Raw genomic sequence first — 15,237 nt, 5'->3', positions numbered from 1 at the left:
TCAGGACATCATGGGTTCATTAGAAAAAGCCAGCCCTTCCTCCAGACGGATGGGTCTCCCCCCTTTCCGCACCCCGGCAGCCAGGACCACAGCGCTTAAGGAAGGAGCCCCTGCCAGGCGCTTCCATGCAGAACCACAGCCTGCACAAGCCTAGCTGCAGGCACTGGCTGGGTCACTGCTTTGCTGTGGTTCAGACTATGAAACCTGCTTACCTTCAGCGGCTCTTCTGATCAAAGCGAGCCTTGTGTTCCCCAGGCTCCTTTTTATGTAAAACCGCCCTTCACTTTAATAGAGGAAAGCACAGAGGTTATGTTTCGAACAGGTAGATGATCTATAATTTCTGCCCCGGCAGCAAACTAGGAAGAAGAGTCATTTCAAAATAATGCAGAAGATAAATTTTTCCTCTTTTATCAAGGGTTCATTCTGTAGCCGAGGACTGAATTTGGAGCCGGTGTTGGGAGAATGACGCATTCTTCAATCTCATCGTATCTGCGCTGCAGCCAATCAACACAAGTAAGTGGTGAGCTGGGCCACTCCCCTATACTGGTCCTGTAGGAAGTACCAGGGCAGCTGAGTAGAGAATTGGGGAGATGCTAAAAGAGGAGGACATCTACACATCTGTCAGCATTATGTTTACCATCATAACAGTAAACATAATGGTGATCATCCACAAACTCTCAGACAATGCAAAGCCACTTCCAGTTACTATAACGTCTGGTCCAGGGGCTTGTTATCTTTTTGCAACTTCTTTTTCTGTTTAAGTCTGCTTTTGGTGTTTAAGTGAATTTCTTTACGTAAAATCAGTGTTAATTCGCTCAGCACCCCTACCCCTCTGAAGACAGCTCTAGCCGGCAGACCTGATTTCCCGTACCCATGTACAAACACCAGCATGTGCTCAGTGAATGAGTTGGCGGATCCCTGCTGAGGGGTAGACATTTTACATGTTGGCTAGACAGGCAACAGCAAACTATCTTTAACAAGGAGACTATTTGGCTATAAAGCCCCAAAGAAAATGATTACTCATGGATGCAACCATTCACAATCATTGACAAGGTACATGCTAGTACTGCAGACAACGTCAGTTCTTTCAACGGTAAATGACAATAAAAACTTAAGAATTTGTCATCAACAAACTCCCTTACAACAAGACTTTGACTCCTCAATAACGACTTCTAATCAATGTTCCCTGAAAGAATGGTCTACAATTTCCTTCTCCACTTCCTTACTTCCCATATACTCTACTAAACGTATTTTTAAAATATGAAATTATAAACATAAGGAAGATGTAGTACTTACTACCAAGCTCTACTGAACAAATTTCTATCCATACTTCAGGCTTTGTTTTAAACATTACAGCAGTACTGATACAGTTGAGATATCCTGTACCCTCCTTAATCTTATTCTTTCTTCCTCACCACTACCCAGAACTTGATATTTATTGTTTCTATATATATTTCTAAATTCTGCAGATGTCAGTAACCATAAAGAATACATAATATTATTTTATTTTAAAACTTTACATAAGGTATCATACTGCAGGTATCCTACAGCTTGCCTTTTTCTTCCAAAATTATTTAAGATTTATCTATATCCATACCTGTCATTCTAGTTAATTTATTTTTCACAGCTTTGTAATAGGGGGTCAGCAAACTTTTTGTATAAAGGGCTGGATTATTTTAGGCTTTAAGGCCATACAGACTCTGTCACAACTACTCAACTCTGCTGTGGTGGTGGGAAGGAACCATAGACAGTTTAGGAACAGGTGTGGTTATATGACCATAAAACTTCATTTATACACACTCAGATTTGGATTTCATGTAATTCTCACATGTCACAAAATATTTAAAAAAACTTTCAAACCATTTTAAAATGTAAAAATCATTCTTGGCTTAAAAGTCATACAAAACAGGCAGTGGGTCAGTTTGGTCCCTGAACTATAGATTGCCAACCCCTACTCTATGGCATTCTATTACCCTGGTTTTTCAATCTGTTTCCTTGTTATTAGATGTTAATGCTGAAATTTTCTTTGTGATCTTGTACATGATCAGTATGTTTTGGCAAATGATTTATGGGGAACTTATAAAAATGCTTATTCTCGATTTTTAGAGTATGGAACACTACATCTTAGACAAAGCTTGCTAATTTTGTTCTTTCATATCTTTTATATCCTTTCAATGTTTACTATCTAATGTTTTCCTGATCATTTCTAACATGTTAAAAATCTCTATGATTATAAGAATTTCTCCTTATAAGTTGATTTTTTGCTTTATATATTTCAGTTATACAGTCATAGACATACAAGTTCATGACTGTCATATCTCATAATGGATTGTTCCTTTTATTATGATTGTGTTCAAAATTAGCCCTTTTGACCCTTTTTGCCTTTAGCTCACTTTTGCCTTATATTAATATTATTATTTCCAGTCATGCGTATTTCAATACCTTTATTTTTCAAGCTTTGTGTGTGGTCTAGTTTTAGGTGTGTCACTTGTAAGTGGAACGACTCTATTTTTTAATCACTCTGTAGGTGAGTTTACACCAGCTCTTAAAAGCATGTGCCAGACCACCTGGGTCCTAGTCCTGGCCCTTTCACTCATCTCTGTGTGGCCCTTTGCAATTTCCTTTATCTCTCCATACCACAATTTTCTCATCTGTAAAAAAGCTGAGGATAGTATTAGTACCTCATCATAGGATTATTGTGGGAATTAAGTAAGATAAAGTTCTTGAACAGTGCCTGGTATGTAGTGAGCACTCAGTAATTGTTAGCTATTTAAAATTTTTGTATGTGTGATTATTGATGTGTTTGGTCTCATGTCTACCATTATTTTGTGTTTTCTTTTTACCATCCTTTTTCCTTTGTTTACTATCTCTTTTCTTATCATTATTCTCTTTTTATTTCCCCTGTTTCTGAATGATCTATGCACTGTATTTCTATTATTTAGTAATTATACTTAAGATTTTTACTGCTCTATTGAAATATAAGTGATTTACAGTTTGATAAGTTTTGACATATGTGTACGCCCCTGAAGCCATCAAATTAAGCAACATAATTAATATTTCCATCACTCCTGTTTTGTAACTGTGTTTTCTTTGATTCTTTGTCTATTTTGTATCCATTAACTACAGGACCAAACCAACAGCCAAAGTAGTTTGTATCTCTTGTGTGATCCGGAATCCATATTCTGACCCACTCTCTTGTCTAACTCTCATACACCAAGCCAAAAATTCCTCTGCTCTAAATCAACCCAGGACCAGGTACCAGACAAGTAGCAACAGCCCCCATGCCCTGAAGCCCACCAGAATTATTTGAATTAGCCAACCCTAAGCTGTTTCCCCTGTCCTGCCTTGCCTTTCCCACAGAAACCCCACTAAAAGCTCTGGCCTAGGCTTTCCCTCCTCCTTTCTGCCTCCTGACCAAACCTGGCACTTCCCCATGTGGCCCTGAGTGGCCTGGCACGCCCCCTTCTCTTGGTAAATGTAAGTAATAAATTTTTCTTTCAGTGGCATTGACGTCTCTGTGTCATCATTCAGTCACTTCCGTAAATTAAAATCCCATGGTTCAAATTGATACATTCTGCCACAAGTTGTCCCATGACCCTGGTAATTCCTCTCTTCTTATTCCTCCTCCCCTACTCCCTAGGCAAGCACTGGTTTGTTTTCTGTCAGGAGAGATTAATTTACATTTTTAAAGAATTTTATGTAAATAGTCATACATTATGTATTCCTGTGCCTGAATTCTTTCTTTCAGAAAATTATTTTGAATTCATTCTTGTTATTGTATATATCAAAAGATTATTCCCTTTATTTTGCTGAGTAGTTTTCCCTTACATGGATATATAACAGTTTGTTGATTCACTCACCTGTTGATGGACATTTGTGTTGTTTCCAGTTTGCAGCTATTATAAATAAAATTGCTCTGTCATTCATGTACAAGTTTTCATGTGGACATATGCTTTCATTTCTCTTGAGTAAATAACTAGGAGACAAGTGCCTGTGTTTTATGGCAGGTATATATAGGTAACTTTTAAGGAAACTGACAATTTTCCAAAGTGGTTGTTTCATTTTGCGTTCCCAACATCAGTATATAAGAGTTACAGTTGCTCTGCAATCCTCACCAACATTTGGTATGGCGTGTCTTTTTAATTTTTGCCATTTTAGGAGCTATGCAGTGATATCTTATTATAACCATGGATTACCTTAGTTGTATCTTTTAAAATAAAAAGTAGTTATTTGTAGAAATAACTAATAATTAAATAAAGGAACATTAAAAATATATTTGCACTCATCATTAATTTTTGCTCCCATGTCTTTCCTCAGCCTTTATTTTTCTCCTTGCTGAAATATATCCTTTAATAATCCTCTTAATGAGGTTCTGTGGGTGGTAAATTCCCTTAGTCTGTATGTGTCTTTATTTTGCTCTGTCTCGAATGATGGTTTAGCTGGTACAAAGCACTTTGAATATCATCTTCTGGTCTCTGTTGTTACTGATGAGAAGTGTACTGTCAGTCTATTGTCATTTTTTTGTAGGTTATCTGTCTTTTCTTTCTGACAGCTTTTAAGCTTTTAAGCTTTTATAAGCTTTTTTATTTTTCACAATCTGCAGTTTTACTATGATGTGTCCAGATGTGAATTTATCTTTAGTGACACTGTTCAGAATAGATAACACTCTTCTGATGTAAGAACTTTCTTTGATTCTGCAAAATTCTCAGTTATTTCTCTTCAAATATTGCTTTTCTGTCTGCTCCTTCATTTTTTCCTCGAGAACTCCTATTAGACAGAACATGGAGTTGCTTAATCTGTTTTCTATTTCCTTTAACTGCTTTTTTTTTTTTTTACATCTTTATTGGAGTATAATTGCTTTACAATGTTGTGATAGTTTCTGCTGTATAACAAAGTGAATCAGCTATATGTATACATATATCCCCATATCCCCTCCCTCTTGCGTCTCCCTCCCACCCTCCCTATCCCACCCCTCTAGGTGGTCACAAAGCACTGAGCTGATCTCCCTGTGCTATGCGGCTGCTTCCCACTAGCTATCTATTTTACATTTGGTAGTGTATATATGTCCATGACACTCTCTCACTTTGTCCCAGTTTACCCTTCCCCCTCCCCGTGTCCTCAAGTCCATTCTCTATGTCTGTGTCTTTATTCCTGTCCCACCCTTAGGTTCTTCAGAACCTTTTTTTTTTTTTTTAGATTCCATATGTATGTGTTAGCATATGGTATTTGTTTTTCTCTTTCTGACATACTTCACTCTGTATGACAGACTCTAGGTCCATCTACCTCACTACAAATAACTCAATTTCATTTCTTTTTATGGCTGAGTAATATTCCATTGTATATATGTGCCACATCTTCTTTACCCATTCACCTGTCAATGGACACTTAAGTTGCTTCCATGTCCTGGCTATTGTAAATAGTGCTGCAATGAACATTGTGGTACATGTCTCTCTTTTTTTTTTAATCAGTCATCAATTTTATACACATCAGTGTATACGTGTCAATCCCGATCGCCCAATTCAGCACATCACCATCCACACCCCACATCTCTCCATCTGTTTGTATCATCTTTAATTTCTTTCATCAGTGTCTTATAGTTTTTTGCATACAGGTCTTTTGTCTCCTTAGGTAGGTTTAGTCCTAGGTATTTTATTCTTTTTGTTGCAGTGGTAAATGGGAGTATTTCCTTAATTTCTCTTTCAGATTTTTCATCGTTAGTGTATAGGAATGCAAGAGATTTCTGTGCAATAATTTTGTATCCTGCAACTTTACCAAATTCATTGATTAGCTCTAGTAGTTTTCTGGTGGCATCTTTAGGATTCTCTATGTATAGTATCATGTCATCTGCAAACAGTGACAGTTTTACTTCTTCTTTCCCAATTTGGATTCATTTTATTTCTTTTTCTTCTCTGATTGCTGTGGTTAGGACTTCCAAAACTGTGATGAATAATAGTGGTGAGAGTGGGCAACCTTGTCTTGTTCCTGATCTTAGAGGAAATGGTTTCAGTTTTTCACCATTGCGAATGATGTTGGCTGTGCGTTTGTCATATATGGCCTTTATTATGTTGAGGTAGGTTCCCTCTATGCCCACTTTCTGGAGAGTTTTTATCATAAATGGGTGCTGAATTTTGTCAAAAGCTTTTTCTACATCTATTGAGATGATCATATGGTTTTTATCCTTTAATTTGTTAATATGGTATATCACATTGATTGATTTGCCTACATTGAAGAATCCTGGCATGCCTGGGACAAACCCCACTTGATCTTTGTTGAGGATTTTTTCATCTATGTTCATCAGTATTATTGGCCTGTAGTTTTCTTTTTTTGTGATATCTTTGTCTGGTTTTGGTATTAGGGTGATGGTGGCCTTGTGGAATGAGTTTGGGAGTGTTCCTCCCTCCTTTAACTACTTTTTAAGATACATTATTTTATTTCTTTGTCTTTTTGTACTGCACTTTGGGTCAGTTCCTCAGCATTATGTTTCAATTCACTGATTATGTACTTAACCAAGGCCAGCTGAGATTTATTTGAGAAGAGAAATTTATATCTTATTCATTTTTTTTGAGACAAGGCAAGCCTACACCAGGGCCTTTTATATAGAAATTATACAAAAACATTTGATGATTAAATAAATATAGATAACATTTTACATGTTTGATCACTAAATTCTTGTCTATATATATAACTTTATTAATTAACCAAATATTATATTTTCATATAACAAAAAGATACCTTATTAACAAATTTGCAACTTAACTTTTAAACAACACATTATTATATTATGTTCTGTCAATACAAACACATTTTTATGCAAAGGTAGAATTTTTTTGTTGTGATTTGGTTTTATGGGTACCCAAGTCTTTTTCTTCTCTTTTGGGAAAGCTTTTGGGATCTTCTGGAAAAACTCTGAAGTTATGGATGCTCCACACAGCCCTAAATTTAGATTGCTCTAGTATTAGGTAATTTCCATTATTCTTTATGCCATAATTTTATGGTAACACAGTCCTGGACCAGTAAGAATGTTCTATGTATTTCTTCCAATGCTCTTCTGCTAGTGTTGAGCATTTTGTGTCACACAAAGCAGCACATAGAAAGATGGCAGCAGTTTGTTTTGCAAGCAAGTCATCTTCTTTTTAGTAGAAAGATACACTGAAGAAATTTCCCCCATCATTCAGACCAGATAAATCTCTCCCTCAGGTCCCTCCAGCTGTACTGTGAAGTGCATTTATTAGCTCAGGATTCACAAAGTACACAAGGAAAGATGCTAGAATCCTTTAAACATGTAAGGATGTTGGGTCACTTGACACAACCAGTTAAACCAGTAAGATCCCATAAAGTGGTTATAGCTGGTGGAGTCTAATGATCAGAAAGGGCTACAAGCTGATTTGTGTAAGGACTTCCCAACGATGAGCCCAGCTCTCAACAATACTGTATCTTCTCTGCAGAGGAGTGGAACATTTATCAATTCTTTTTTTTTTTTAATTTATTTATTTATGGCTGTGTTGGGTCTTCGTTTCTGTGTGAGGGCTTTCTCTAGTTGCGGCAAGCAGGGGCCACTCTTCATCGCGGTGCGCAGGCCTCTCACTATCGCGGCCTCTCCTGATGCGGAGCACAGGCTCCAGACGCGCAGGCTCAGTAGTTGTGGCTCACGGGCCCAGCTGCTCCGCTGCATGTGGGATCTTCCCAGACCAGGGCTCGAACCTGTGTCCCCTGCATTGGCAGGCAGATTCCCAACCACTGCGCCACCAGGGAAGCCCTAGCAATTCTTTAATTGCTGCTTTGACTATGGTGGGCAACAAATCTCCTCTTTCACATTCAGATGTCCCTGTCAGGTTGGGAAAAACTTCTATTATGGTTCTACTTTTCTAGTCATTCCTGCCTTAATCCTTCTGGTTGCTGGCTTTGCTCTGAGAAGCCAGATGTGGACAATTCCCAATGAATACTGCTGCAGCTGTACCCCTCCGGCCCGGAGAATCAGCTTCCTGGAGAGCAAGCTGGCTTGCCTTCGCTTTTTCAGCATCACTGGGAGGGCACTTGTTCTTCCATTAACGTGGCTGGCGGTGACCCTGCTGACAGGCACGTACTACGAATGCTCAGCAAGTGAATTCGCATCTGTGGATCATTATCGAGTGTTTGATAATGTCAGTGCCAGCAAACGGGAAGAGATCTTAGCTGGGTTTCCATGCTGCAAATCAGCTCCATCCGACATGATCCTGGTCAGAGATGAAGTCGCTTTTCTGCACAGATACCAGTCACAAGTAAGTTCTTGATTTTTTATTTGGTGCTCTGCTATCCCATATTAACTACAATCACTGGAAACATTTCCCATACCTGCTGCTTCTCATATTGTCTGATTATAGAACACAAACTAGATGCCACTCATCAATTTGATTTTTACTGAGCGGCTATGTAAATATAGTTAGGATGTTGGGCTTTGGAGTCAGCAGACCTGCGTTTGTCTTGCTTTGCCATTTATTAACCTGCAAAACCTTAAGCAAGTTGTATAACTCATCCATGCTTCACTTTTCTCAGCTGTAAAATGGGGACATTATTAATAGGATCTATCACATAGGGTTGGAGTGAGTAATAAATAAACTAATACATCTAAAGTGCTCAGTACTGTGTTCAGAATCTATATTAAAACAATTAATTTCAGATATTCATATTAAAATTATTATTGCTATATTACTAAATTCCATCTTTCTGCATCTATATTCTTAAATATGCATTCTTATATATTAAAATCTCATCTAAAATTACAGGAAGCTGAATTATGATTAAAAATAAACACCAGTGATAGTTCTAAATTTAGTGTCCTTAGATAGGTTTGTGTGAGGGGGTGGAGTGAAGTGAGGAGAAGACCTAAACCTACTGGGTTTATGGGTTAAATTTAAAGATGTACAAGTACATTTTTGTCATTACAGAAAGAATCATTGGTTTTTATCAGTTTCTCCAAGGGATTTGGGGAAAAAACACATTTCAAATCACTGCAATTCAGTAAGAACACATTAATTTTTTTAACTTAATTTTTATTTTAGATTAGAGTATAGTTGATTTACAATGTTGTGTTAGTTTCAGGTGTACAGCAAAGTGATTCAGTTATACATATACTTATATCCATTCTTTTTCAGATTCTTTTCCCTTCCCTATAGGTTATTACTGAATATTGAGAAAAACACATTAATTTTAAGCTACTTATTGCAAAGCCATTTTTTGACCTGTCGCTTTTCAGTTATTAAATTTTAAAAATACTAATGCTATTTAGTTGAAAAAATTGCTCTCAACACAGAATATTTCTAGGCTTTATATTTTGTCTCCCTCCTTAGGCATAAAGACTTGGAAAGAATGAACGTATCTAAATTCACATGTGAGTCCCAATAACCAAGCGCCATGCACAGCACATGGTGGGAGGTCAGCCTTGGGCTCAGTAAATGATAGCTGATGAATTAATGGGCATCCAAGATGACCTTTCCTCTGCTGTGCTGGCCTCAGTATCACTTTGTAGGTTTCAGCCTCTCTAGACTGAAGCTATCCTGCTCTGCACACACTGGTAATACCAGGCCTGTTAGTGAATCACAAGCTGTGGAAGACACCTTCACCTCCCAGACTATGGCTGCATACTGCTGGCTTCCCTAAATGTGTGGAATCTGTCTCTCTCAATCTACATAACCACCACTAAATATTGAAAAAAAGAATAATGAAAAGGAAAAAAAGGAATCTAAATATAGAAAAGAGCTACTTATGTCAGTCTTTAAAAATGGAAACTAAATAGTTGCAAATAAAATCTAGTTCATTTTCCTTTCAAAGTATATTTCAAAAATCAATCATAAAACTGGTCAGCAAATGCTTATTTGAAAGGAGAGGAAAATGAAAAGGAAAACAATAGGTGCTACACATTTAAGGACATGAGAGTCTGCTCACTGACTTTCTTTGGTCACAGAAAAATAAAAGGAAAGAGCAATTCAAGAAGAAATGTCAACAAATACTTGCTGGTACATCATTGAAGACACCTTACGAAGCTACCATTATTATCTATTATATCATCATTTTCATCACTATCATTATCAAATATTTATTAAGTGTCCAAAGAATGCATGGCCCTATACCTGATGGTTGAGCTAAAATCAAAGTATGTATTTTATGTCCATTATGCAAAGGTAATTGGTAGGTTATCATGTCTGCCACTTCAAGGACAGTACTTAGAATCCATTTCAAAATCCTTTGGAAATCCCCCAAGTCCAAAAATCCTTTGTAATCCCAAAACCAAGTTGAAATGGTTGGGCCTATATCCTCTGTCACACCTGCATCTGGGATCAAATGAATAACACCTGCTAATATGCTAAAGACTAGAAAAGCAAATTTCTTACCCACATTTTAGCTCTCCGTTTTGTAGGAATCCCTCCTGCCATGGTTGTTTCTTAAATATTTGATATATTGATGTTTTCTGTTTTTCTTTTGAATAATTATATGAAGATGCTGGGCTGGATTTTGATCACCTTGGCAACCATCGCTGTCCTAGTCTCCTGCTCTTTGGCGAGGTGCTGCTCACCCCTCACCTCTCCGCGGCATCGCTACTGGACCAACCACCTCTACAATGAGAGGGAGCTCTTTGAACAAGCTGCAGCACAGCACTCACGGTTCCTCATCGTGCAGCATATAAAGAAGCTATTTGGCTTCATTCCTGGAAATGAAGATGTCCAACACATCCGTATTCCCTCATGTCACGACTGGAGAGATATTTCAGTACCCAGCTTTCTCTGCATGGGTAATGACATGCAAGGTCACTACAGCTTCCTTGGAGACAGGTTGGATGAGGATAATGAGGAAAGCAAATCAGGAGGTACTGAATTAAAACCTTAATCATAGCACATTTCACATTTCAGGTTGCTTAACAGATATTTTATTTTTGTGGTGAGGGAGTTTCAGTGTAATCTCTTCATCTTTTTTTCTCTCTTCTGATATTTGTTTACAGAAGTCCATCCTAAATGCTATTTCCAAAATCAGTTTATCTGATCATTGTGCCAGCTTCGCTTTTTGAAATTTCACTGATGGTCTGGTAGTGGCTATATTGGTCTAATTTTTTAAAATGTGGGGGCTTCCCTGGTGGCGCAGTGGTTGAGAATCTGCCTGCCAATGCAGGGGACACGGGTTCGAGCCCTGGCCTGGGAAGATCCCACATGCCGCGGAGCGACTAGGCCCGTGTGTCACAATTACTGAGCCTGTGCGTCTGGAGCCTGTGCTCCGCAATAAGAGAAGCCGCGATAGTGAGAGGCCTGCGCACCGCGATGAAGAGTGGCCCCCACTTGCCGCAACTGGAGAAAGCCCTCGCACAGAAACAAAGACCCAACACAGCCATAAATAAATAAAATTTAAAAAAATAATAAAAATAAGATAAAATAAAAATAAAAAATGTGAAAATTGTAGTCACATCAAACTTTAAAAAATTTTTTTAAATTAATTAATTAATTTATTTATTTTTGGCTGTGTTGGATCTTCGTTTCTGTGCGAGGGCTTTCTCTAGTTGTGGCGAGCGGGGACCACTCCTCATCGCGGTGCGCGGGCCTCTCACTATCGCGGCCTCTCTTGTTGCGGAGCACAGGCTCCAGACGCGCAGGCTCAGTAGTTGTGGCTCACGGGCCCAGCCGCTCCGCGACATGTGAGATCCTCCCAGACCAGGGCTCGAACCCGTGTCCCCTGCATCGGCAGGCAGACTCTCAACCACTGCGCCACCAGGGAAGCCCCGTAGTCACATCAAACTTTGAATCCTAGTTTTGTTACCTAGTAGCTACGCAGAAATTAATATCTTTGAGAGCCATTTTGTTATCTGCGCATAGTAGTTACCTCAGAGCTACTGTGAGGATATATGTGACAATTAAATGTGATAATATAAGCTAAGTACTCAGCACAGTGCCTTTCATAAAACAAGTGGTAATAAATGTTACTGTCACCCTCCCTCTTTGCATTCCGTGTCTTCTACCATTATTTTCCCTGTCTCTAATTTCTGTTGTTAAAAATTTCTACCTCTATATAATATCCAGCAACTTTTCACTGCTTCTTCCTCTTTCTTCAAGCTTAAATATCTGACCTTTTGGGAATCAGGATAAAAAGCCCTTTCTAAAGTGTTAACATGTAAGGGAGAAGCCCATGCAAGAAGGTCTTGAGTCATCGTGCCGTAACCAAGGAAAGATGACATATTGTATCCTCACTGGTGTCATAAATGTTATTTGTAGCACCTCCATACCAGAAGTATTTTTACAGCTATGATATAGAAAGTTTATCCTAGAAAGTTTCCCCTGTGTTCCACTACGATGACACCTTCGGTACCTTTCCATTATCAAATTGCACCTTTGCACTCATAATCCGTATTAGAAAGCAAGACTGCAACCTATATTTGTATATCCGTTATCTAGAACTCTAAAAAGGAAGACCTACCTACCTTTTCACTTCTAATATTTGACAGTTTTCTATTTTATTTTGATTATTTCTGATATATACAGTGTCTCATGCCTGATTTTTGCCACATTCACTTCAACTGGTTCATTGGCCAAAATAAGCAAAGCGAGGGTTTTTCTTTATCTTTTAAACCAAAATAGTGGCTGCTTATTGGACAATGGACCAACTGCCAAAAGTCAAGCTGACTTTCAGGATTCACTTTCAAGGAGACCGGAGAATTTGACTATCTAAAAAACAATCACTCACTTGGTAATCTACTTTTACACAGTCGTGGAAGAGTCTATTTTGTGTGAAATTATGGGTCCCTCAAACTTAACAGAAACAAATAAAAAATGAGTTCTAAGAAGACTATCCTTTTTTAACCAATAGGAGACACATAGTATGGTAGTTTGCTAGGACAGGAGACCTGTTCCTCCCTCTCCACTACTCACTGGGCAAGTTGGTTAGTCTCTCTGGGACTCAGTTGTTGCATCTGTAAAGTAGGGATGATGATACCTGCTGGAGGGGAAGGAACTGAACCAAATGAATTCTTGAGGTCCCTTCTAAATCTAATAAGATGTTTATGTTTATATATATACAGATGAATGAGTATACAATCTTCTGGAGTGCTAGTAGCTCAGGTTGTTTTTATTGGAAGGAAAATATCACTGAGTTTGATTCTGAGCTTTCTCTACAGACATTCGCTGGCATTCCACATTTAAAAGAATGTTTGTGTACTGATTTTTTCAAGTGGCCAAGGAGGGTCATTCCACTTTGTCATCTAATTCGATATACAGTTCTGATATGACATTACAAGAGGGATCTTTAAAAAATAGAAGTAAGTATGGAAGTAGGGTCTTTGTCTGCTGTGATATGAGCTGTGTAATTATGAAAGGCCCCTTCCACTTTGTTCTCTACCGTCTTCTCCAGCTCCAAATTCTATGGCCCTATTTATCTGAGAATCTTTGAAGTTCCTCTGTATTGGGACACACTAGTTAAATCAACATTTTATATCATGATCAGAATTATTTTATTAGTTTTCAGGGAGTATACTCTGATATATAGAATAATATACAGAAATTAGAAAAAACACTTTTCAGTAAGATTTTTCTGTCAGCAAAGTCAGAGTGTATGAAGTTAAAGCATTATATTATCAGAAAGAATAGCTGTTCATATACTGACACCAGGAAACTTTCTTTCCACTATATTCTAGAAGCGCTTTCTATACCAAACTCTTTCAGAGTATTACATACAGTTTATCTTTTGAACCACTTAATCATGACCTATCACTGTAGTTTTCTATCAAAAGACTAAGTATTTTTTGGCTCCTCTGCATGGCTTCAAAGGGCTTTATAGCATCTATATGAATACTTAAAGGGTAGTACACAACCTTGAGTTTTATTGTATATTATCTATTTCAAATTAAATTGCCAAGTTTTTTTGGTTTTGTCCAGCATATTCTTCTGTTCCATAGCCAGTTAGATGAAACGTTTCCATTAAGAACATTGTACTTCCTCCCCTTTATGCTTAATGGATTTATGTAATTTTAAAACATATGATTAAAATCAATTATGTGCTAATACTACCTTATATTTTGCTACCAAATGGTTTTGGAACCTACATCAAATGCTGTGGCTTGGCATAAATACAGACTTGGTCATTTCTTAACTTCATCAGCTCCCCCATCTGCCTGCCACAATCCAAGCTGCCTCCTTCCCGGGAGACAAATACAATCCCAATGTTTAGACATGTTTTACTCAGCTTTCTAAATGTTCTCCAAAGCTGAGTTGCAGAATCATACTTATACTCATCATCTTCTTTGTCTTCTTTCTGTTCTCAGTCTCCAATTCCATTAAAAAAATCCTAATGCATGATTGTAATAAGAAACAACAATGTGATTTTATTTATTTATTTTTGGCTGTGTTGGGTCTTCGTTTCTGTGCGAGGGCTTTCTCTCGTTGCGGCAAGCGGGGGCCACTCTTCATCACAGTGCGCAGGCCTCTCACTGTCGCGGCCTCTTTTGTTACGGAGCACAGGCTCCAGACGCGCAGGCTCAGTAGTTGTGGCTCACGGGCTTAGTTGCTCCGCGGCATGTGGGATCCTCCCAGACCAGGGCTCGAACCCGTGTCCCCTGAATTAGCAGGCAGATTCTCAACCACTGCGCCACCAGGGAAGCCCCAGCAATGTGATTTTAAAAAGTGCTTTCTTGCATTCTGTTTGTAGCGCAAAGGGAAATCACATTAACCTTAAAACTTTGAAATATTACGGCCAACCAAAGGCCTTCTAAATGCAAGACTCAGCAGCTATTTGTTACCTCAAAATATATAGTTTAGAGATACAATTTTAGCTTCTAAATAAATCTACCAAAATTTGGCACTGGTCACTAAAGAATAGATGTTGGCAGGCTGTCCTCAGAGTAGACAGCTACACAATTGGCTCCCTGAGCTGTGGGGTACACATCTATAAGTGTGACCTCTGGACCAAGGAGCAAAGATGGTACTTCCAGAGAGACAAATTACGTTATTCCCGACCCGAATTATTCCTCTGTGCTAACCAAGTACAATGAAACTCTAATCTCAGTACATCAGAACTTCAGAAAGAAATGGATTTTATTTTGTTTCCTCTGCTGCTCCCCAGTGGTCTAGACAGATGGCTGCACGCAAGTGTAGTGGTGACACAGTTGTGGTAAAAATAATTCGTAGTGTTTCCATATTATGCAGCTACTTTAAACAAATTATTCCATTCACTCTTTACAGCAAAATGGTAAACGGAGTCACATATTAGAAAATGAATTGCTGAAATGCT

General features: G+C 38.2%; 1 protein-coding gene across 1 annotated transcript; it reads left to right on the top strand.

The window, feature by feature from the left end:
* Positions 1-7,406: 7,406 nt before the first annotated feature.
* Positions 7,407-10,860, top strand: CALHM4 (calcium homeostasis modulator family member 4). Its single transcript, XM_059941979.1, has 3 exons — positions 7,407-7,490; positions 7,788-8,258; positions 10,474-10,860. Exons 1-3 carry the CDS (start codon positions 7,407-7,409, stop codon positions 10,858-10,860), a joined length of 942 nt encoding a protein of 313 aa, XP_059797962.1.
* Positions 10,861-15,237: the final 4,377 nt, after the last annotated feature.

The sequence above is a fragment of the Balaenoptera ricei genome, chromosome 12, assembly GCF_028023285.1.
Source record: "Balaenoptera ricei isolate mBalRic1 chromosome 12, mBalRic1.hap2, whole genome shotgun sequence".
In the NCBI taxonomy this organism is placed as follows: domain Eukaryota; kingdom Metazoa; phylum Chordata; class Mammalia; order Artiodactyla; family Balaenopteridae; genus Balaenoptera; species Balaenoptera ricei.
This window is presented reverse-complemented; position numbering and strand designations above follow the sequence as displayed.